Source organism: Symphalangus syndactylus, chromosome 7, assembly GCF_028878055.3.
Source record: "Symphalangus syndactylus isolate Jambi chromosome 7, NHGRI_mSymSyn1-v2.1_pri, whole genome shotgun sequence".
Taxonomy (NCBI): domain Eukaryota; kingdom Metazoa; phylum Chordata; class Mammalia; order Primates; family Hylobatidae; genus Symphalangus; species Symphalangus syndactylus.
In genome coordinates, this window is record NC_072429.2 from 132,181,902 (window position 1) to 132,204,900 (window position 22,999).

A 22,999-nucleotide genomic window follows, 5' to 3' on the forward strand; every position below is an offset into this window, starting at 1 on the left:
GCCTTGGTTTTCTCATCTATGAAGCCAGGAAAAGTCCTCACAAATAAATAATAAAAAGGGGGAAGAATCTATAAAGCACACTAAATATTATTAAAGGAAGTGTGCGTCTGTTAATTTAACAAAAGTCTCCTGTTATGTGCTTTGCTCTATGCTGGCCCTGTTGATACAGAAGAAATTCCACCAGCCTGGCCAACATGGCGAAACCCCGTCTCTACTAAATATACAAAAAATTAGACAGGTATGGTGGCGCACCTGTAGTCCCAGCTACTTGGGAGGCTAAGGTAGGAGAATCACTTGAACCCAGGAAGCTGAGGTTGCTGGGGGCCGAGATCACACCACTACACTCCAGCCTGGGTGACAGAGCAAGACTCCATCTAAAAAAAAAAGAAAAAAAAAAATCCCTAGTTTGTGAGAGAAAGGACACCCACAGTGACATGTGTTACAAATGCTAGATGTCCCATGTCTGCATGGTGGTGCCTGCCTCCTGGGGAGGGCTGGGCATTCGGCAGACACCTCTCAAAGCAGGGATGAGAAAGGGCATGTTCTGCCACAGTGAGCTTGGCTGTCAATGGGTTTAATCATGCAACAGATACGCCCAACTCACCACCACAACTGCATCAATTACTCAGACACCTGCTGCATGTATGTGGGGGGAAGGGGGCAGGAGTAACGTGAGCCCAGTCACAGTTGATTAGACAGGGAATGGCACCTGAGTAGAGCTGGACCGATGAGATTCTTCCCCTTAAGAGACAGAGAGACCTGATTAGTTTTGGGTTCAAGAGCCAAAAGGTCAGGTAGGCCTTGGGTTAGGGCCACCATTTTATGCTTCAGAGTTACAGAAAAATCTGATCTTAGAAAGGAGGAGGCTAACTCCTCCCCAGTCCTGTCTCCCACCCCATAAGGCCAAGCCTCACCTTCTGCTCTTGGATTCCATGTGGGACACTAGCAAAGGGTTTCCATGTAGCCTACGAGACCCAATATAAATACGTAAGCTGATGGATTTAGGCCAGATCTAGGGGTCAACCTAATGACTCTCTTAGGGAAACTGTCTGGAAAGGGCCAAGGACAGACCCTGCACGTGCTAATCTCAGCGCACACTTGGCCTCCCAGACGCTGCTGAAACCCAAGAGTCAGGAGATCTGAAACCAAAACAAGCAGCTAGGAGACCAGAATCAGATCCCCAGCTGGCCAAACAGCCTTTGGGCATGTAGCTCTAAATAGCACTGACACGTGTAAACACCTGCAACGGTTCCTTCCTCGAGGAAGCCAGACCACAGCAAGTCTCTGTGCCACACTGACTCCTCAAAGCTGGCACAGCCCCCCTGCTGTGATGCTTCCTCGCCAGTTCCTCCACCACTCACTTTATCTTAGTTCCCGACTCACACAGGACACAAAGTAGGAAAGGCACTTCTTATGTTTGCTGAATAATCACGAGCCAACATGCTCCTCCCTCCCCTGACTTTTAACAGGGCTTCCTAACCTGGGGTCCCTGGGCCCTCCAAGGATCTATGTATAGAATTCAGAGGGCCCTGGTCTCAGATGGGGAAAAAAATGCATCTTTGTTGTTCCTAACCATGAATGGCAACTTAACATTTCTTTCTATCTAAATGTAGGCGACAAACCCTAATAGTATCAGCAGTTGTAATCACAAATAATCCTCTTATTTCAATTGCAGCAGATAGCTCAAAGTACAGGACTTTGAAATTGCAGCGACGTTGAGGTCTGCCTCCACTTTACTGTTGAAGAAGCGCATGTGACTAGGTCACACAACCGTCACATTTGGATAATTATACTTCGTTATAAGTGGCTTCTTTCATAGTCTTACGTATTTTATTTTACGCATTTAAAACTCTTCGGAGAAGGAATTTGAAGGCTTCTCTTAACCTATCAATGAGGCCATCCGTGGCACAAAGAAGCCCAAGGACCTTGCCTTCCCCTGAACTCCTGCTGGGACAGGGTGGAGTTGTAAGGAGCCACTCTCTCTTAAAACATCACTCCAGCCTCACCTCCTGCCATGCACAGCTCACAGGGTCATCTGCCCAGGTCTATACTGCACGTTCTTCACAAAGACACATACCGAGCTGGGCACGGTGGCTCACTCCTGTAATCCCAGCACTTTGGAGGCCAAGGCAGGTGGATCACCTGAGATCAGGAGTTCAAGACCTGCCTGACCAATATGGTGAAACCGTCTCTACTAAAAATACAAAAAATTAGCTGGGTGTGGTGGCACATGCTTGTAATCTCAGCTACTCCAGAGGCTGAGGCAGGAGAATCGCTTAAACCCAGGAGGCGGAGGTTGCAAGTGAGCCGAGATCATGCCATTGCACTCCAGCCTGGGTGACAAGGGCAAAACTCCATCTCAAAAAAAAAAAAAAAAAGACGCATACCATCCACCCTCAGTGCTGGTGCCCAAACTGGCCCCTCTGCTGGGAACGCCCTCTTGCTCTTCTGTGCTGAGGTGATGTCCCCTCCTTCTTCCACGTCTAGATCCTGAACAACAGGGCTGTGAACTATGGCACAACCACATGCTGCACGATGGTGCAGACTTAGAAAGTGTTTACAGCTTAACATTTTACACAGCCTAAGAAACTCTTCAAGGGAAGTGAAGAAAAATCAACATAGAGAACAGCATGATAGCTGTTTTCAGTGGGGGCATGTCCTTGAGTGTGGGCTGCACTTAGTGACTTGCTTCTGTGAAAGGAGAATCTTGGGGCCCCCAAAATCACTAAGCTAAAGGGGAAAGTCAAGTTGGAAATTGCTCAGGGCAAACCTGCCTATTCTATTCACAGTCATCCCTCTGCTCCCTGAGATAGACGCATGTTCTGATTGCCTCCTTCGGAAAGGCTAACCAGAAGCTCAAAATGTGCATGTTGTGCACGTGTACCCTAAAACTTAAAGTATAATCATAAAAAAAAAAGAATGCAACCAAGTGTCTGTCTCTTACCTACCTGTGACCTGGAATTCCCCTCCCTGCTTCTAGTTGTCCACATTTCTGGATGGAACCTATGTATGGTTCTTTTTTTTTTTTTTGAGACGGAGTCTCACTCTGTCGCCCGGGCTGGAGTGCAGTGGTGTAATCTTGCAATCTTGGCTCACTGCAGGCTCCACTTCCCGGGTTCACGCCATTCTCCTGCCTCAGCTGGGACTACATGCATCCGCCACCATGCCCGGCTAATTTTTTTGCATTTTTCGTAGAGACGGGGTTTCACTGTGTTAGCCAGGATGGTCTCTATCTCCTGACCTCGTGATCCACCTGCCTTGGCCTCCCAAAGTGCTGGGATTACAGGCGTGAGCCACTGCACCCGGCTGTATGGTTCTTACATGTATGGATTGATGTCTCATGTCTCCCTAAAATGTATAAAACTAAACTGTGCCCTGATCACCTGAGGCTGTCACAGGCGGGTGTCCTCAGCCTTGGCAAAGTAAACTTTCTAAATTGAGACCTGTCTTAAATTTTGGGGGTTCACACTTCCGAAGAATGAATATGGAAAAGTGGAAAGGGTAACTTGACGATGGAGAAATCTGGCAAATACTACCCCAGCCAGGCCATCACCATTAATCCCATCAGCGATAAACCACAGTGATAGTGTGTGGCCTGGATATGATGTGAGAAGCAGGACAGACAAATCACCTCTGTGGGCTTCCCCGAAAAACCCACAGCCCCCAGTTGTACTGTGAGAAAAACTACTTATAACCTCAGTGGAGAGACTTGCAACAGAATGCCTGACTAGTGCTTCTCAACGCTGTCAAAGAAAAATCTGGCCAGTCGCGGTGGTTCACACCTGTAATCCAAGCACGTTGGGAGGCCAAGGCGGGTGGATTACCTGAGCTCAGAAGTTGGAGACCAGCCTGGACAACACAGTGAAAACCCGTCTCTACTAAAATACAAAAAAATTAGCTAGGTGTGTCAGCCTGCGCCTGTAATCCCAGTTACTCAGGAGGATGAGGTAGGAGAATCGCTTGAACCTGGGAAGGCAGAGGTTGCAGTGAGCTGAGATTGCACCACTGCACTCCAGCCTGGGCGACAGAACAAGACTCCATCTCAAGAACAAAAAAAAAAAAAAAAAAAGGAAAATCTGAGAAACTGTTAAAAGCCAGAGGAAGCTGACACATGATGACAAAATGTAATGGGGTGTCCCGGATGGGATCCTGGACAGAGAGAGGACATTAGGGGAACCCCAGTGAATTCTCAATATGGTCCAGGGTTTAGTTAACAGCAACGTCCAACTGATCTCCCGGTTGTGACAAGTATGCAGTAATGTCAGATATTAGTGACAGGGGTCACCAAGTACAGGCTATATGGCAACTCTGTATTGTTTGCAACTGTCTGCACATTTTAAACTAATCTTAGTTTAAATAAGAGGTTACACTAAAATCTCTTAACTTTTTATGTAGAGTAGAAAACAAGCATTACAATGGTTGTCATTGGGCATGAGAAAAGGAATGATCTTTCCACATACATTTGTTTGTAATCCAAACAAAATGTAGCCTGGGTACAGTGACTCACACCTGTAATCCCAGCACTCTGGGAGGCCTAGGTGGACGGATCGCTTGAGGTCAGGAGTTCGAGACCAGCCCGGCCATGGCAAAAACCCCATCTCTGCTAAAAATAAAAAATAGAAATAAAAATAAATTATCTGGGCATGGTGGCGCATGCCTGTAATCCCAGCTACTCAGGAGGCTGAGGAACGAGAACTGCTTGAACCTGGGAGGCGGAGGTTGCAGTGAGCCAAGATCCTGGGTGACAAAGTGAGACTATGTCTCAAAAAATAAAAATAAATGTTAAAAATAAAAAAGCTGTTTTCCTCGAATTATAGGTTGAAAAGTTTATCCTCTTATCACTGTGCTGCCCAAGCTATTGGGCACTTGAAAGGCAGCTGGTCTGCTGAAATACACACTAGAGTTCCTAGAATGAAAAAAGAATGCAAAATACCTGCTCAATAGTTTTTATAGAAGTGGTAATATTTTAGACATCTTGAGATAAATGAACTGTATCATTAAGATTAAGTTCATCTATTTCTTTCCACTTTTGAAAATGTGGCCACCGGGAAATTAGAAGTAATCTATGAGCTGACTTAAATTTCTGCTGGACGTGATGCTCTGAGGCAAAGAATTCCAGAGATGAGGGGCTGAGGTCTCCTAGGTGTCAAGGACGGGCAACACCCCCATGAAACAGCCACCCCTGCACTGCAATGTTTCACACACACAATCTCTCAGGGACAGAAAAAAGACACATGCCGCTGCAAAGTTACAAATTTATTGGTCTGGAAATAAATACAAATATCTCATTAAGAAACTCCTCTGGAAAGACTTGTGCACAATAGTTTCCCATCCGTACTCAGCCTCTCTTGCCCTGATCCCCGACTTTTCTGAGCAAGGCCAGGGAAGGCCTCCAAGGTGATGGGCGGCAGGTAACGAGTCATTGCCTCTCACGCCACCTGGAAGGCTGGACTACTACCTCCTCCCAACTGCGGGGTCCCAGAAATCCTCGGGTCCCAGTGGCTGACTTACAATGTTCAATTCACTCTGACCAAACTTCCTATGAGAAAATCCACGGTGAGCCAAAATGAAAAGTACAAGGCAGTAAGTAGTACAGGAGCCTGGCAGCTGCGCTGGCCGCCTAGAAATGTCAGTGGTGCTGCCCCATTCGGCGAAAGGTTAGGGAGCAGGAAAAGAGGAAGCAGGAGAGGGAAGGAAAGTCCCATGGAATACGAATTCCAGAATCCTTGCATTTTCTCAGCCACCGCTCCCCACATGAGTTCCCACCCCCACCCACACAAGAGCAAAGAGTTCTGAGGATCCAAGAGCATGACCAGGTCAGACAGGTTCAGCTACTGAGTTCACGTTCTAGCCCAGCTGTCGAAGATTGAAAACTGGATTTAACCCAATCACACAAAATTCCTGGAACCATGCTGGGATCCACAGAAATCACCACTGCACTGGATCCCAATACAACCACAAGGAATCCCTTACATCGAGTAACCCCAATTCTGCCCCCACCCCAATGCTCCTACCCCGGTTCCTGCAAGGACACTCATCACAGGCAGGGCAGCTGTGGAATGTTGCCCTCCATTCCAAGGAATGCAAAACAAATCTAAATCATCTTCTCCATGAACAAGAATCATCACTGGCTCATGTATCAGGGTTGGGAGGTTGGGGCTGTGGAGGAGAGGCAGAAAGCAGAACTAAAGGCTTCAAATACCATGATGCCCAACATTTGCTGAAACATTTTTGTCTGTAAAGCCAGGAGATTTTGTTGCCTGCTTTTGCTGCACATTAAGAGGATGCTAGAAAAATCAAGCTTGTTTGCTTCTGCATTCAAAGCTTTATAGATGCACCAACTTTAAAAATCGGTTTCTTCAAGTTAACTACATAGATTTGTTGTTCCAAATGCCTCTAGCCTCGACATAAATCCCACCTTTTCCCCCTTCCTGTTTTGCCTGTTTAAAAGAGGTGCCTGCACGTCACTATTAACCCCCTCCCCAAATGAGAAAAGGATTTTGTTTCCGGAAACTGGATCAGCTTCTCCTCAGTTAAAGAGGAAACGGGAAGTGGGCGGCTGGCCTTCTGACCAGGCACCCGTTTGAACCAGGATGCTCAGGGCAGCCTAGGCTTGGCTTTGTGAAGTGTGCGCTGCTACGTGTCTTGTTTTTGGCAGGGGAGGAGAGTGGCAACCGGCCACTGGTTAATGGAAGAGGATGCGATGCGGAGATGCTTGCTTCCTTCCTTTGGTCCACCGCCATCCCGCCTTTGGAGAGGGCACCCATGTAATAGACCCCATTTGTCTCCACCAGAGCTCACTCTTACAAAATAAGCTTTGGATTAATACCGAGTTAGGCGCAGTGTGGCAGGCAGGGGGTGAAAAGGGGCTGGGGAGGAGGGGGCCACTACAGAGATCAGAGTCCGGGGGCGGCAGCTGGGCAGGCTGCCTAGCAGGAGACCTCCATGGACTTGGGCCCGGCGTTGTTCCCGGCAGTACCCGAGTTGGGGGTGATGTCCAGGTGGGCCCCCTCGCTGGTGTGGGAGCGGCTGCGGGTGCCCTCGCTGGTGTGGGAGCGGCTGCGGGTGCCCTCGCTGGTGTGGGAGCGGCTGCGGGTGCCATCCAGAGAAGTGACACTGGAACCAGAGGCTGTGCGAGACCGCATCAGGCGGGTCATGCTAGCCGAGGGCACTAGGGGGACGAGAGAGCCGGTTAGAGGGCAGGAGACGGCCAGGTGAGGAGCCAGGCATGCCCATCCACCAGCCACACGCTCTTCTACGTGCCAGCCCCAGAGAAGACTTGATCCCTGTAGCCATCCAGCTGCTGGGCCCCCGTCCTCTCCATGTCCACTTGGAGAGAGAGATGGCGAGGCCCAGATTACGGTAAGGAACTGCTGCAATCACACCATGAGTGACCCGAACCCAGATCTGGGTCTGAATCCCAATTCTGCCACCTCTTAAAAGTTGTGTAATTTTGTGAGTGTTCCCCTGAGCCTCCCTGTTCCCATCTGTAAAGCAGGGATGTTAAATACTGAGCCCTGGTATCAGCACCTGTGTGTACGCCCATGACCCCATGCTGTCCATGATCACTGGAGCAGGGAGGACACCTGGGGTCAGCTGGGCTCGGCCCTGCACATCACAGGTGGGGAAAGGGAGAGGGGCCACACGGCAAGTTCCTGGCACGGCTATTCGTTGTCATCTGTCCCAAAGAAGCCTGTCAGCCCAGGTGCTAACAAGGGCGCTGTCTATTCTTTGGGATCTTCTCCAAGACCTCAAATGCTCTTGCACATGGCACGTGCTGATGGGGTGGAATGAGGGGAACAATCCTGCCCACCTGTACCGGTTGGGACAGTGTCCCACAAGATTCACACCTAACTGAAACTTCAGAAGAGAACCTTATTTGGAAATAGGGTCTTTGCATATGTAATTAGTTAAGGATCTTGAGATGAAATCATCCTGGGTTGACAGGGAACCCTAAACCCAATGACTGTGATGTCCTTACAGAAACAGCACACACGGATATGCAGGGGAGAAGTCCAAGCAAAGACAGAGGCCGAGATTGGAGCGATGCAGCCACAAGCCACGTAAAGCCAAGGATTGCTGGGGCCACCAGAAGCCAGGAAGAGGCATGGAAGGTTCTTCCATAGCAGCGTTGGAGGGAGCAAGGCCCTGCCCACACCTTGATTTCGGACTTTAGGCCTCCTGAACTTTGAGAGAATGGATTTCTATTGTTTTCAGCCACCCAGTTTGTGGAGCTTTGTTACAGCAACTTTAGGAAACTAGTACTCCACCCAACTGAAGCATCATGGCTAGGAGGCCACACTGAGTCAGACATCAGAAACAGGGGCAGCTGACCCACACCGAGCATGCAGGGCTTATGTTATCTCCTTGATAGGCACAGGGAGGGGCTTTTCATGGCAGGCACTCCCAAACAGAATTAATCATTGCTGAATTGTCTTAAAGAGCTAGTTTTGAATTCAGAAAGAACTGGGGTCAATGCCACATCCGCAGCTCACATATTTCTCTGAGCCCCTACTTCTCACTCACAAATCTGGGATGTCTACTGAGCAGGATGAGAAGTGTACAGTGAACACTGATGTCAGGTGTGCAAAGGGTTCATCAAGCCAGCCCCCCGCGGTGTGCAGGAGGCCAGTGACCCGTTCCTTTCCTTCTCTTTGGCTGATGCCTTTGGGACCATAGCTCTTCCTGTTATTTTCCCCCCAAGACCTGCAGGAGGCTTTGGCTTTCTGGAAATAGAAGCTGATTTGGGGGGAAAGATGAGGTCTAGCATTCACTTCCTTTCTCTCCAGAATACACTCCCAAAGCAGAAATCCAAACCCTGGTGGGGCCAAGACAAACGAGAGCCACAATTCATACCGCGCAGGGTAAAGCAGGGCTGCCCCGCGGCTGTCTCCATGGCTCTCTCCAATGACAGCCTTTGCCTGCAACTTCCGTCGGGGAAGGCAGGCTAGACAGGCAGGAGCCCCACTGGCAGATAGCTTCTGAGGGCACCTGGGGATGTGGATCCCGCCTGAGCCTGAGGCATGGAAATCAAACCTGCCAGCCTCGCCTTGCTAGAGGCTCATCATGGCTAAGGCCAATGCTAGGACTGCAGTCAGCTTACCAAGCATACTCTTACTATACATGGGCAAGCAGTTTAAGGAAATGATAAAAGGGATCAGAAGTTTAATACCTTCCTAGTAAGGAGGGGCACACAAATTATAGTTCCAAACAGTAGGGTCAGAAGAGCCACTAGTCATATCAGGGCCGGACTATGGCTGACAAGCCCACAGCGTGACGTGGCTGCTGTTCAGCCGAGTTACAACTTGCCAGGGTCTGTCCTAGTCCTGGGACAGCACTTCTGGAAAGAAGGCTGTATGTGTCGAACAAACTATAACTGCAAAATAAGAACCAGCGAGTTCCTGAATGATGCTTCCAATGTATCCAAAGCTCATGACTCTATGGCATGCTCCACCTTGAATATAAGCAACTTTGTTAGCCACTTCCACAGAGCTTCACAATCTTCAAAGAATTTCCATAGATCCACCCTCTGCTCCTTGCTTACAACCCCGAAGCCTCAGCTTCATCATTGATAAGATGGGCTAAGAATATGTCAAAGGAGTACTGTGATGGTTCGATGAGATAAAATAATGTGTTAGCAATCTTTCATCATCATCGACACCATCTTCATTATCACTATAGCTGGTGGTCTCTTAAAACTTGTGATCAAAAGTTTTAAAAATGTTATTGTTTCACTGTTGGTCATTGTCTTGGTGCTTAAAGGGACAGTCCTCATCTAAACCCCCCAAAATCCCTGGTGTGAAACAACTTCTGTTCAACAAAGGAGGAAAAATGAGCCTTGCTGGTATGAGAGGCTAGATCCTCCAGGCTGCCACATGCCCTCCACACACCTAAATGTTTCCTCCAAGAAAGCTGAAGCTGGCCAGGGGGACACAGAATTGCTCATCCAAGCCTGGCTCAGGACAGAGCACTTCCAATTCCAACACGTGCCCCGACCCACTGCACATGGGGAACGCCATACTCACTGTATCCCATGCCCTGCACGAAGTACTTGAAGGCCTCAGCGAGCTTGGCCGGCTGCGAGACAGGGAGAGAAAATGCAATCAGTTGCTGGGGGACCAGATCACCCGAGGCCATGGGGAGGCTGTGCCTGTGGTCACCCTCATTTGAGAGTTTGGCTCAAGACAAAAGCCATCACATGTTGACAGGACAAAACACAAAAGTAAAAGGAAGACTATGGGATAATGATGGGAAATTCACCCCACAGCTGTGGAACTTGGACAAGTTACATGACCTGTCTGAGCCAGTTTCCTCACCTGTAATATAGGGCAGAGTATCACAGCTATTTCTGTGCATCTCTGGGGAGATTACATTCCACAAAGGGACGTGTCTAACCCAGCATGTGGAATGTAACTGCATCAGCATCGTGAGCTACTCCCCATGCAAAGGGCTTTGCTGCATTCGTTCATTTACTCCTGACAACCCCTCATGAGGTCAGTGCTACCTTAGATACATTTCATAGCTGAACAGATTTGGAGAGGTAAATCCACTCAGGGTCCCACAACAAGTAAGTGGTGGGTCCTGTACATTAACCCAGGGCTCTCCAAACCTAAAACACTTGTTCTTGAGGCAAGTCACTATCAGCCTCAACAGCAGGCTGGCTGAAAGAAGGGATGATGGATAGATGGATGGGTGGAGAAAAAAGGATGGATTGAAAGAAGGAAGGAAAAAAGAAAGGAAGAAAAGGAAGGAAGGAAAGATGGATTAAAAAAAAGAACTGATGGACAGAAGGAAGGAAAAAAGAGAAATATGAACCAAAGAAGGACAAATAAAAGGAAGAAAGGATATGAAGAAGAATGAATGGATGATGGTTGGATGGTTCGCTGGATGGGCAGACAAACCAATTAATTAACAACTAACTGGGCTACTTTAAGTGAAATGCATATGGAATGCTGAGACCACATCCAGTTCTACCAGTTCTCTCAGTTCATTTAATGTAAACTTGGAGGTGAGTGCTCAAGTATCAAGGGCATACATGCAAGGCGTATCTGTTCTTCAGTTAATTCCAACTGTTCTAGCCAGTGCCCTGGGTCCTATTCTCCTGAGGCAGTGAGAGGGCACTGGTAGAGGCTGGGCTGAAGCCCCTCCCTGCTCTCCACTAACTCCCGCCAGGGCTCCACAAAGAGCCAAATGACATTTAAAAGAGCGGCTATGCTCAAATTGCCCTCTGGAATTTGTGTGACAGTGTAAGAAAGAGACAAGAGAAGCAGGTCAGGGCTGCAGGGAACAGGGACACCTGTGTTCGAGATGGTGGACAGAACCACGAATACAGGCTTGGGAATGAGAACACCTGGGCCCAGTTTTAGCTCCAGTAATCATGTGCAATCTCTCTCAACTTTTGGCCTCAGTTTCCTCTTCTGTGACACTGGGATAAAATGCTTGCTCTTCCCACCTCTGAGGACTATTGCGAAGACCTAATTTAATCAAGGATAGGAAAGCTGTGTGTAAACATACACCCAGCGTGCAAGGGCACGAGGACGACAGTGTTACACAGGAATTGCTCCTCCCTATGTTGCTGTCCCCGAAGCCTGTGCTCGTTGAACTCCTCTGAAGCTCTGAAAATTCTTTTAATTATGACCAGGGTTCCATCTGTTCTCATTTTAAGTAGAGAAAGAAAAAAAGGAGGAAGAAAGGAGGCAGGGCAGGTTTTGGATAAAAAAGATGACAAAAAACTCTATTTCATTTTAAGATGGAATACAAAACTGTCAGGATGTAAAATTATAAGACAACAAATTAAAAGTTTACTTGTTAGGTTGGTGAGATTCTTTATAGGAGGAGAAATTGAAGGGATCAGTGACGCAGAAAACATATTACGCTGATCAATGTGTTTATTTGTACATGTGCACACACATTTATACACGCACACACACACACATGTGTACACATGCACACCCACAAACACACATGCACACACACACAATCTGGCTTAATCTCCTCCATGTCCCCCGTCCTGGGCTGGAGCTCCTTGTGGCCCTTCACTCCAGCAGAAGCCCATGGTCTTTGGGGCAGACATACCTAGATTCTGACCCATGATGACCAAGCTGTGTCTACTTGGCAAATCCCCCAACCTCTGTGAGCCGCAGTATCACCTACTCCACAGGGGTTGGTTCCTAGGGGATCAGAGTCCTCCTATATAGCACTTTTCCCAACAGTCCACAAACTGTCATCCGATGTCACAGCAAGGCAATGAGGGAACAGGTGTCACAGAGGCACATGCACTCCACCCAGGGGGAGGCGACAGCTGTGTAATGCAAAAGCCAACGTGGCACTCACCTGGGAGATCTGCGGGAGGCCGCCACAGTCTGCCATCTAGGAGAGAGAGAAGCTGGTTAGTGCCAAACACCACAGCCAAGGCCCTCTGTGCTCTATGAGTTTTTTCCGAAAGGATGCCCATCCGCCTGCTGCCCTGCCCTGCCCTGTCCTGCCTTACAAAGGAGGAGCAGGGTGGACCGTGGGTAGGGAACACTCCAGCCCCACCAGGCAAGGCTGCTGGTGTCTCCGTGGCAACCATCACTTGTAGCTTACTACATGCCAGGCACTACACTAGGCCCTACAGATAATTTCACTCCATTCCCCAAGAACCATGGAAGGTACAGCTGTCCCATTTTACAGGCAGAAACTGGGCCAGGAAGAGCTTGAGGAACTCGCAAGCTTCCAGGCCAGGATCTCTCTAACCTGAAAGGGTTTGATAAACAAGACCCTCTTCATATATTCCCTTGAAAGGTTCCCTCAAAAGGAAGCGGCTGAACTTGGGTCTTCAGGCCGGATTCAGCTCCTGACCGGTACCCTTCCTAAATGGTGGACGTTCGAAGTCCCCATGAAATCACCGAACCTCAAGAGGCCACTGCAGGCTGTGAGACTGTGCAGCCAGACTGGAAACGAGCAGGGCTGACAGCAAGGGAGCAGGGGGAGGCTGCAGGGAGGGTGGCCTGGGGCGAAATGGGGCTGGAGGAGTTCGTGGGAGTGGTGAGGCTGTGGGCATCCTACAGCCTAGGGCGCCTCAAGACTGGACCCCCAACACTAGCCACAAAGTGACACTGACCTGGGGCAGCCCTCAGCTCAACCAGCATGCGGGGAGCAGGATGCCCGAACTCCCCCTCCAGGCAGGGCACTCAGCACATTAGGCTGGCGCTGTGGAAGTCTCCAGAATCAGGCCTAAGTGAGTTCTGTTTCTGGATCTACCATCAAATCGGCCACCTGACCTCAGTCAGGCCACCTACCCTTTGCTGTAGGTTGTGGTTGAATTGTGTCCCCCAAATAGACACACTGAAGTCCCAATCCCAGTGCCTATCGATGTGGCCGTACTTGGAAATAGGGTCTTTGCAGGTAAAATCAAGTTAAGATGAGGTCATACTGGATTAGAGTGGGCCCTAAATCTAACGGCTGATGTTATTAAAAGAAGAAGGAAATTTGGACACAGACGCAGAGATACAATAGGGAGAGTGCTGAATGAGGATGGAGGCAGAGACTGGAGTGATGCATCTACTAGCTAAGGTGAACCAAGTGTGGCCAGCAGCCACCAGAAGCTGGAAGAGGCAGGCAGCATTCTCCCCTAGTGCCTTCAGAGGGAGCATGGCCCTGCCCACACCTTGATTTCGGACTTTCAGCTTCCAGAACTAAAAGGGAATAAATATCTGTTGCTTTAAGCCACCCATTTTGTGATACTTGTGACAACCGCCCTCAAAGTATGGCATTATGCAAGCTTGACGCCCAGCAGCTTCTAATCTTGCAATTTCCTTTTGAGGGAATCTTGAAAGAAAATCTATGTAAAGAGCCCAATACAGGAAAACAGCCTCCCACTCAATAAGTATCGGACACCCCCTACATGCCTTTCAAAGGCATTCTACGTCTATGGGGGAAGTTGAAGGCACGGTGACCTACAGATGGCACCTCCTTGTCCTTCCCCCAGTGCAAGGGAGCTGCCTCATCTCCACCCAGGTCCCTCCTGGCCACCTGCCCCTGCAGGGGTGCACCTGGGCTGAAAGGCCCCTCTGAAAGGTTCCCACTCTTGTGCTGCATCTCCGCACGAGGCTGCCACAAACAGCCGGTGGTTTGCATTGTGCAATCAGTCATAACTGGCAAGGGACTGGCGGAGGTTGCTACAGACCCTCAAATCCAGCTGCGAGCGAGCTGGCACACCATGTGCTCAGATGAACTTGCCTGAGAAAGTCCTGACCTTCCCCGGCTGTGGGAGACGTCTCCTCTTACTGTGACAAGCAGAGAGCCCCTCTTGGAGGATTGTCTTGGCCCCAGCCTATGGAGGGCCCTTGCCAAGCCATCCCTGGTCCCTCTATCCCCAAAGCCCCCAGACCAGCAGCCTGTTGATTCCTGCAGTCCCAGAGAAGGATCCCTCATCTTTGCAGCCTCAGATCGCCAGTCAGCACCCAATATATGTTCATGAACAGATAGATTAAATCATTAATTCTATGGTTTCTGATCACGTGCCTTGCCTTTTTCAAGCGTAACTCAATGTTGCAGAAAACGTGAGAGTTTCTAAGAAATAACAAACGCAAACCCCCATTGTTTTCCCTGTACCTTGAGGAGAGTGGTCTTTGTTGGGTCCAATTTCGAGTTGCACTCCACCTGCACAAGAGGGAGGAAATTTGTCAATTTTCTACGTGAAGCCAAAGCCAAAACATCTCCTCCTTCCCTGCTACTCTGCTGCCGTCACCAGAAACTCCAGTATTTCTGCTGGCAAAGAAGAAAGTATGTGGGGTTTGGGATTCAGCAGATGTGGCTTGAAATCCCAGCCTTGCCAGTACCAGCTGTGACAACTTGAATAAGTTATTTAACTTCTTTGGGCCTCAGTGTCCTCATCAATAAAATGGAGATAATATCTTTTTTCAAAGGGTTGTTATGAAGATTAGCTGAAATGTAAACAGTACTGCAGAAATATCTGCTAAATACATATCCTTGTTTAACCAGCAGCTGCCAGAGATTCTACAGGTTTAACATTCCCAGATCTAACAACTATTCTTCACGTAAAATCACACTGACCAAGCTGGTTTCTCTCTTCATTTTGTCAGTGACCCTCTTAAAAGGGGCATCTGGAATTGGGCAGAATACCCATATGTAACCTATGCTGTTCAAAATGCTTAAAGTAAAACTATCACCTCCCTTGATTTGAACAGTGTATCTCTATTGATGTATCCCACGATTATCTCCAGTCGGTCAGCCCATAAGAAACTCATGGTTTGTTAAGGCATGCCAGGTATTTACTACATGAACATTTGCAAATGTCACTCTGCGGATCACTGCACAAGGCACGGCAGTACCGTAGGACTCTGATCCATAGCCCCTAAGTCTGCCATCTCCCCAGCTGTGGGGTTGTCTGAAAGGTAGAGTCCTCTCTTTGTTGCCACAAAGTTGTAGGTGGGAGTTAAAGGGGGAAAGGAGTCAGGAAGCTTAGCTAAGCCCTGCCTCCCAGTGCCTCTGTCCCCTGACAGCTCATCAGACACCAATCGGTTTGGAAAGATCCAGCTGCTTCCCAAATAAGAAGCGAGTCTCTTGGCCAGGAAGCCAAGTGGCAAACACGCCCATATAAACAAGCCAATGGGACACAGATCAGCGGGTGAGGGGACCTGGGAGAGGAGACACTGCCAAGCAACCAACACTGGCAGCCACCAGGGAAAGACACTAGTAGCTCTTTCCAAAGGCCAATAGGGCATTTCAAAAAACATCACCTGCCCTGATGGGGCAGAGGAGAGGAGGGGCAGGCAGGGCCACTTCAACAAAGTCAACCAGACTTTGCCTGTTGAATTAAACACAGAAACCACCTGTGATTTCTACATACCACGGCATCCACCGCAGGCGAGCTGTCCCCAACCACCAACAGAGCAGGACACCTGGGGTCAGGGATAGAGCGGAGAATTAGCACAAGGTTCCTTTAAAGATTGTCCCACTCCCAGGCCTGCCAGGCCGGGGCCTGCATTCTATAAACAATGTCATTTTGGTTTCCCCAACACCCTTTGCTCTTTTACTTCATTCTCCTTTGATCTTAGGATAAAATTGGTTACTAGTAATTCACAACTTAGTATGAATTTCAGCCAGGGAATTTCTGTGACCCAGTGCTTTTATTTTAAAGCATCTTCTCCTCAAGGATGGATGAGCAGGACTTAGCTGGCAATCAAGACCGAAACAAGAACAGCATGAAGGACAAAGGCAATGACATGCCAGGTTCCCAAGTGTCACACAACGTGGCGCACTCAGCCACAAAAAGACACCATCATTACTGGTGGAAACCCAGTTAGTTCTGTCCGTGACTGTCTTTTCCTCCTAGACGTATAGAGCACTTTAAGGCTGTGTCCTGTGCTATCCATCCCTAGGCTTCATGGAGCAAAGCCTCACAGAGTTATTGATGTAGTAGGTGCTTAATAAATGCTGTCCCAAGTACAATCAACAATCCTTCTCCAAGATCAAAGGCCTACGTCATGGGGACACCCTAGAAACGGATGCCACCGGCACAGGGAGAAGTCCAAGTCAGGCTTGGTAATGCTCAGTCTCTGGGTGGCATATATCCAGGTCTCAATGACACAATGTCCCGCCACACTCAGAAAGAAGGCCCTGCCAGCAAGGCCACCTTCACAGTGCACAGCCCCGACTGCAAGTGCTGGGGAAGAGAAAAGCCACTCACTGCAGGGTGACTGTGTGGGTTCCCGGCATTGGTCGCTCAATCTCCAGGTCGCGCCGGCTGCAGGAAACAAATGCGTCATTAGCATGAGGACCCCTCCCGTGGAGAAAGCTCCCACTCCCATCCAGCCAAGCCCAGGAGGTCCTGCCAGTGGCCATTCTGGCAAGCCACCCACATCCCCAACTTGAGAGAGGCCCTGTGGCTTTCAGGACTCCACACCCTCTTGGTGTCCACAGACCTGGTTAGAGGGACAGCAGGACATATGCATTTCAAGCAGAGCTCCCCTCATTTTGTCACAAATATTTGTGGGGCTTTTTTTTTCCAGGAGTAGAAGTCAGATCCTCCACCATAGAGGGTCCCTGCCTTCCTTGTGCCCCTAGTCAGAGCCCCCATCTGACAGAGGGGCCACCTCCCAAATGCTCTCGCAGCCTCTTAGTTGAAGTCCCAGCCTCACCAACTCTGAGACCTCTACAAAGCACCCAAATGATCTCTTTAAAACTCAGGCCTCATCTTTCCATTCCCTGTCTCAAACCCTATGGTGCTTTCCCACTGCACTCGTGTGAGGCACAGTGTGGGCCCAGCCCAGTGCCGACCACCCTCCCTGCACACAGCCACCCACCCTCTCTGCTGTCTTGCAGCTCCCAACATGAGACGCTCTTTCTCAGCTCACAGCCTGGAGTTAGACAAGCAGGATCCAAATCATGCTCTGCCACTTTCTAGCTGTGTGGCCTTGGGGAGAACATAGGACCTCTTTGTGCCTTTGCTTCCTCAACAGGAAGTGACAATACCAGGACCTTCATAGTGAGATTTTGAGAGGGGTCAGTTAATGACTATGCTATTTGTGCGGACAAGTTAAGAGTGTGGAGTCTGGGGGCTGTGCTGGTCTCCTCTGTGTCTCTAGCGCCCAGCCGAATGCCTGACTCACTCCAGTTCTCAGAAAGTGTTTACTAAGTGAACGCACTGCTGGGCTTCGGTTTCTTCAGTCACATCCACAGTGAGGATGTTACCACTGAGATGAGGGCAGGATTGTAAAAGGAGGCAGATACTAAGCTCTGTTGCAAATGTTAATTTCAAGAAGTCACGTTATTAACATTTGATCAGAGATAAACACTATGAGGCTCATTTCTATCTCCTGTTCTGCGAGCGTGGCAGAGCTAGCTCAGCAGGTTGAGTGAGGTCCCTGGAAGATTATAGAGTCTCTGGCTGACACCAATGGCCTGAGCCGTCTCCTCCCCTAGCTGAGCTCCAGATAAGCACCTAGTGCTGGCTGAGAGGGCCACGCCTTAGGCAAAGGCCGTGTTCAGGTCCTCCTTATCCTTGGAATGACAAACTCCCAGAAGCCTGCCTGGATTATCCCCGGCCTCCAGGGGAGCTTTGCTGCTCTCTCACTTAGCTCTTCTTACATTTGGCCTTTCATGAAGGTCAGCAGTGGACACACACATTTACTCTCAACCCTCTGAGTGTGCGACTGCGTCCCTCTCACGTCTGCACCCCCAGTGGTCTGGAGTGTTTGTTCAGCTCCCTGCAAGACGAGCTGAATGCCAGGAACCAGCTTACAGGCCAGGTGTCCTTCCTGGGGACACCTGTCCTGTGAATCTATTTGCTCAAACTCAGAGCCTGCCTCTTCCGCTCATTTTATACCCTCCCTCTCACCTGCCCCATATTTCAGATCTACAGAAGACACCTCATAAATAGCAATGATGTGGCTGAACAACATCCCGATACCTGTTGTAGGCGTTGATGAACAGGTGCAGGTTGCCGGGGTTCATGTCATTCACGATGTGCTGGCGGTAGGTGTGGACCACTTCCACGTTACTCTGCATTTCTTCCTGCATTTAGAGAGGTCAGAAGATGGTCCTGATTGCACTGTGGCCCTGAGCTGGTCACTACTCTCTCCGTTCTCCAGGTTATTTGGATACAAAGTAAAGATAATAATGCCTAATCCACAAGACAGCGACGGACCTAAAAAAAAAAACTTCGGGAAAGCAACACGCCCACCCGGGTGCAGACAGTGGTTACACTATCCGCTGGGAGCAGAAAAGTTCCCCATCCTGGAAAGGCAACACCCCACCCTTCCGAACTCATTACTTAGGGACTTTCAATTTGAAGTCAGACATCCTGGATCTAGAGCTTAGCTTCATCACTGTCCCTTTCGTGGGCAAATCTTTCAACTTCTCTGAGCCTCAGATCTCTAAAAAAAAAAAAAAAAAAAAAGGGAAGGGAGAGAATGTTGCCTACTTCATTAGGTTGTAGGACTTAATGGAGGTTGTGTTCTGACCTCTACCAACAGTAAAAATTGGAGGCAAATATTAGTAATTGTTTTCCAATAGGAAGAGCTGAAAAGAAGTTTTTCATGCTTGAAAAGCAAAACCAACTCATGCCACAGGAAGTTGCTGAAAAGAAGGGCAATTGCAACTCCCACTGCGGCCAACCAGAGCCTTGAGGGAGTTGGCCCCAGCCTCCCCATCTCTGGGTGCTTTTTGAATGTCATTTGCGACAAACAACTTGTTTGCTCTGTTTCTCATTTGTACGAGGGCAGACACCTGTAGGTTTCACACAAGGGTCTGATGTGACCAGTGGCAACCAGATGAGAAGTTGGAGTTGGGGGTCAAAGAAAGCTGGTGTCAAGCTTGAGCTGCATCAAACAGTCCAGGATCATTTAGGCAGCAAGGAGGTCAACTGGCTACTAAGAGCCAACGCTGGAAAAAATAGGAATCACGCTGGGATTTCAGATCAAAACCAACTGTAGCGATCTGGGGGCACCCTCAGACACCATGGCTGGACCAACCAGTCTCCAAATAACTTGGGGTATAATCAGATCAGATGCTCAATGCTATGTCTGACATCCCTCCTCCAGTGAAACAGAGACAGTGGCTGTGAATTTTTCCCAATTCCTATCAGTTTCAGATTACACTCAGGACAGGGAAAATGTATCACACACTGTGGAATGAATCATAAAAGGGGAAAGAGGACTCTAGTGGGCTAAACTGTGGCCCTCAAAAGATATGTCCATGTCAAATCTCTTGAACTTGGGAATGCAAACTTGCTGGGAAAAAGGGTTTTTGCGGGTGTAATTAATTAAGGATCTTGATATGAGATAATCCTGGATTACATGAGTGGGGATGAAATGCAATGGAAAGTATCCTTAGAAGAGGAAGGAGAGGGAGAAATAAAACAGACACAGAGGAGAAGACCATGTGAAGACAGAGGCAGAGAGTGCTGTGAGCAGCCACTAGCCAAGGAATGCTGACAGCCACCTGGAGCAGTAAGAAGCAAGGACAAATTTCCCCTAGAGCCTGTGGCAGAGGGGTGGCCCTGCCAGCACTTGACGTCAGAGTTCTAGACTCAGAGTTGTGAGAGAATACACTTTTGTTTTTCTTTTTCTTTTTTTTTGAGACAGAGTTTCCCTCTGTCTCACCCAGGCTGCAGTGCAATGGCGCGATCTCGGCTCACTGCAGCCTCTGCCTCCCAGGTTCAAGTGATTCTCCTGTCTCAGCCTCCCGAGTAGCTGGGATTACAGGCACGTGCCACCACACCCGGTTAATTTTGTCCTTTCAGTAGAGACGGGGTTTCACCGTGTTGGCCAGGCTTGTCTCGAACTCCTGACCTCAGGTGATCCACTTGCCTCAGCCTCCCAAAGTGCTGGGACTATAGGTGTGAGCCACCATGCTCAGCCCACTTTCGTTATTCTAAGCCATCCTGTTTGTGGTAGTTTGTTACAGAAGCCACAGGAAACCAACACAACGGGCAAACCCAGCAGTTGTACCCGTCAACCCCAGAGTGGAGCCTCTGTTCCCCGGTACACTCGCCAACCCCAGAGTGGAGCCTGTTTCCCCAGGACTCATGGGAGTGTCAGATGGTCACATGTTAGCTCAGAAGCAGAAAGTGGTATGTAAGCAAAGCAGGTCACTGCAATTTCAGGCAACCAAGGAGTTTTCCACACCCTGGGCTTGTAGCCAAGGCCATGGCATACCCTTCCCGAGGGCAGCTGGCCCCAGCTAGAGACCCAAAACCAGTGTCTGGGGCCAGGCAGGCTGGGCTGATAAGAAGATGACCACCGCTCACTTCTAGCATGCTGTGAGGGGCTTGGCTCACTCCCTCTCAGTGGGGTGACTCTGCTTCAGAAGAGCAGCTCATCTGAGAGCCAGGCAGCAGCACAGGCAGCCGCCATCCTGCTGTGGTGACCAGAATGAAGCCAGACTCATAGGTTCTAATACCAGCCCCACCTCTCCCTGGCTGAGACCCTACACAAGTCACTCAACCTCTCTGGTCTGTTTCCTCTTCCATAAACTGGGAATGAGAACAGAATTCATCACACAGGTCACAGAGCACCTGGGTGGAATCCTATTCCTACAGTTAACACTTGTGAAGCTCTTAGGACTGAGCGCAGCACACAGCTAACTCCACGGACATGTTTGCTACAGACCAGATTTATAACAGCCCAGAACTGGAAACAACTCAAAGGTCTTATCAACAGGCGAATGGAAAGACAAACTGTTGCACATACATAAAATGGAACACTTCTCAGCACTAAAAAGGAATAAACTTTGTTTTAAGAGACACGGTCTCTCTGTCACCTAGGCGGAATACAGTGGGCAATCCCAGCTCACTGCCTCAAACTTCTGGGCTCAAGCGAGCCTCCTGCCTCAGCCTCCCAAGTAGCTAGGACTATAGGCATGCACCACCATGCCTGGCCAATTTTTAATTTTTTTAGAGACAAGGTGTCACTATGTTGCCCAGGCTGGTCTTGAACTCCTGGGCTCAAGCAATCCTCCTGCCATGGCCTCCCAAAGTGCTGGGATTATAGGAATGAGCACTGCACCCAGACTAGGAATAAACTATTGATCCACCCATTAACATGGACAAATCTCAAAATGATTATGCTGAGTGAAAGAAGCCAGATCAAAAAAAAAAAAAAAAAAAAGAGTACCTACTATATATAATGCCATTTATATAAAAATTTAGGAATTGGAAAGCAATCTATACAGGCCAATGCAGATCAGAAGTTGCCTGAGGAGGAGGGAGAGGAGGACTATCAAGGGGCACAAGGAAACTCTTGGGGTGATGGAGATGTTATTCTCCTGATCATAGTGATGGTTTTACAAATGTATATACATGTCAATTGTACACTTTAAATATGTGCAGTTAATTGTACTTCAATCAGCTGTTTTTAAAAGACACACAAAAAAGAGGGAGAGAATGAATGACTTGTTGCTTATGAATGAATAATGTCACATTATCTCACGAGCACCAGCTCAGTGGCCCCTAGCTGATTGTGTCTTGTTCTCTCCACCCCCACATGGGGCCCTGTGCCGAGCACCACACACCACACAATGCATCGCTCAGCACGAACAACAGAATGCCAGACCACGCAACTCACCTTCCCAAAGAGGTGGGACACCACCATGTCCGGCAGGGCTTGGGTCCATCCGGAGATCTGGAGAGGAGTAAAGTGGGTGGATGAGAAACCAGGAGCTAACAGTAGTTAACAAGGTCAGCAAAACCCCACTTCCCTGAGGGCAGAGTGGCATTGCCGGACTCCCTCCCTGAATGCAGGCCTCAAGGACATCCCCCTTGACAGAAACTCAGTTCCTGCCTCCAGTTCCCTCCTGGACCTGATCCCCCCAAATGCAGGGCCTGGGACTATATCCAATTCCTTATTTTCAGAGGCCCATGCACAAAATGCACAGCAAATGAGTGCTGAATAAAGACCTAGCTACTGCTAGCTTACCCTGCTCCAAATATTCACCAAGTCCTCAGCAAAGAGGACTGTCCATTCACCTCTTCTAAAAACACACTGAGCTCCCCAGTCTACACCCCAGGATATGCTTGGCTCCCAACTATCCCTCCTCTCTCATCTCCAAGCCAGTTTCCCCTTTCTAAGTATACTGATATTACCAAAGACACTGACGATCTTCTTTTTCCTACCTCTCCCCAGTGACTAGGTTTGCAGCGGGAGCTCTATAAATCCTAGCATATAGCAGGAGCTCCATAAATGTGTGCTGACCTAAGCATTAGGCAAAAATGAGTAGGAGAGAAGCTCTAGACCTAAGGGTCTTTGGCTGGCCTTTGCCTGCCACAGCCCAGCTGTGTGGCACTGGGCAGTGTGCATACCTCTGGGTCTCAGACTTCTAATCTGGAACTGGGAGTGCCAGGAACTTCAAGGCCACAAGGTGAAGGTAAGGACTGCAAGAAGTAACTGCACATATCACAGTATCTAATACCAGTGCCTGGTACTCGAAAGGCTGGGGTTGAAAAGGAAGGGAACAGTACAGCTATTAAAGCCCCACAGACAATACTCAGGCTTCA

The 22,999-nt window shown here is 49.0% G+C and overlaps 1 protein-coding gene across 2 annotated transcripts in view; it reads right to left on the bottom strand.

Moving 5' to 3' along the window:
- Window positions 1-5,241: 5,241 nt before the first annotated feature.
- The window catches only part of NDRG1 (N-myc downstream regulated 1), a 59,480-nt gene continuing 41,722 nt past the window's right edge, over window positions 5,242-22,999 (bottom strand). For both annotated transcript variants that reach the window (XM_055287321.2, XM_055287320.1), the window contains exons 9-16: window positions 22,071-22,127; window positions 18,416-18,519; window positions 16,694-16,750; window positions 15,854-15,905; window positions 14,596-14,643; window positions 12,334-12,369; window positions 10,026-10,077; window positions 5,242-7,171 (exon numbers count right to left, since the gene is read on the bottom strand). In XM_055287321.2, coding sequence (XP_055143296.1) covers window positions 6,930-7,171; window positions 10,026-10,077; window positions 12,334-12,369; window positions 14,596-14,643; window positions 15,854-15,905; window positions 16,694-16,750; window positions 18,416-18,519; window positions 22,071-22,127 — 648 coding nt within the window. In that variant the 3' untranslated portion in view covers window positions 5,242-6,929. The remainder of the gene's footprint in view (window positions 7,172-10,025; window positions 10,078-12,333; window positions 12,370-14,595; window positions 14,644-15,853; window positions 15,906-16,693; window positions 16,751-18,415; window positions 18,520-22,070; window positions 22,128-22,999) is intronic.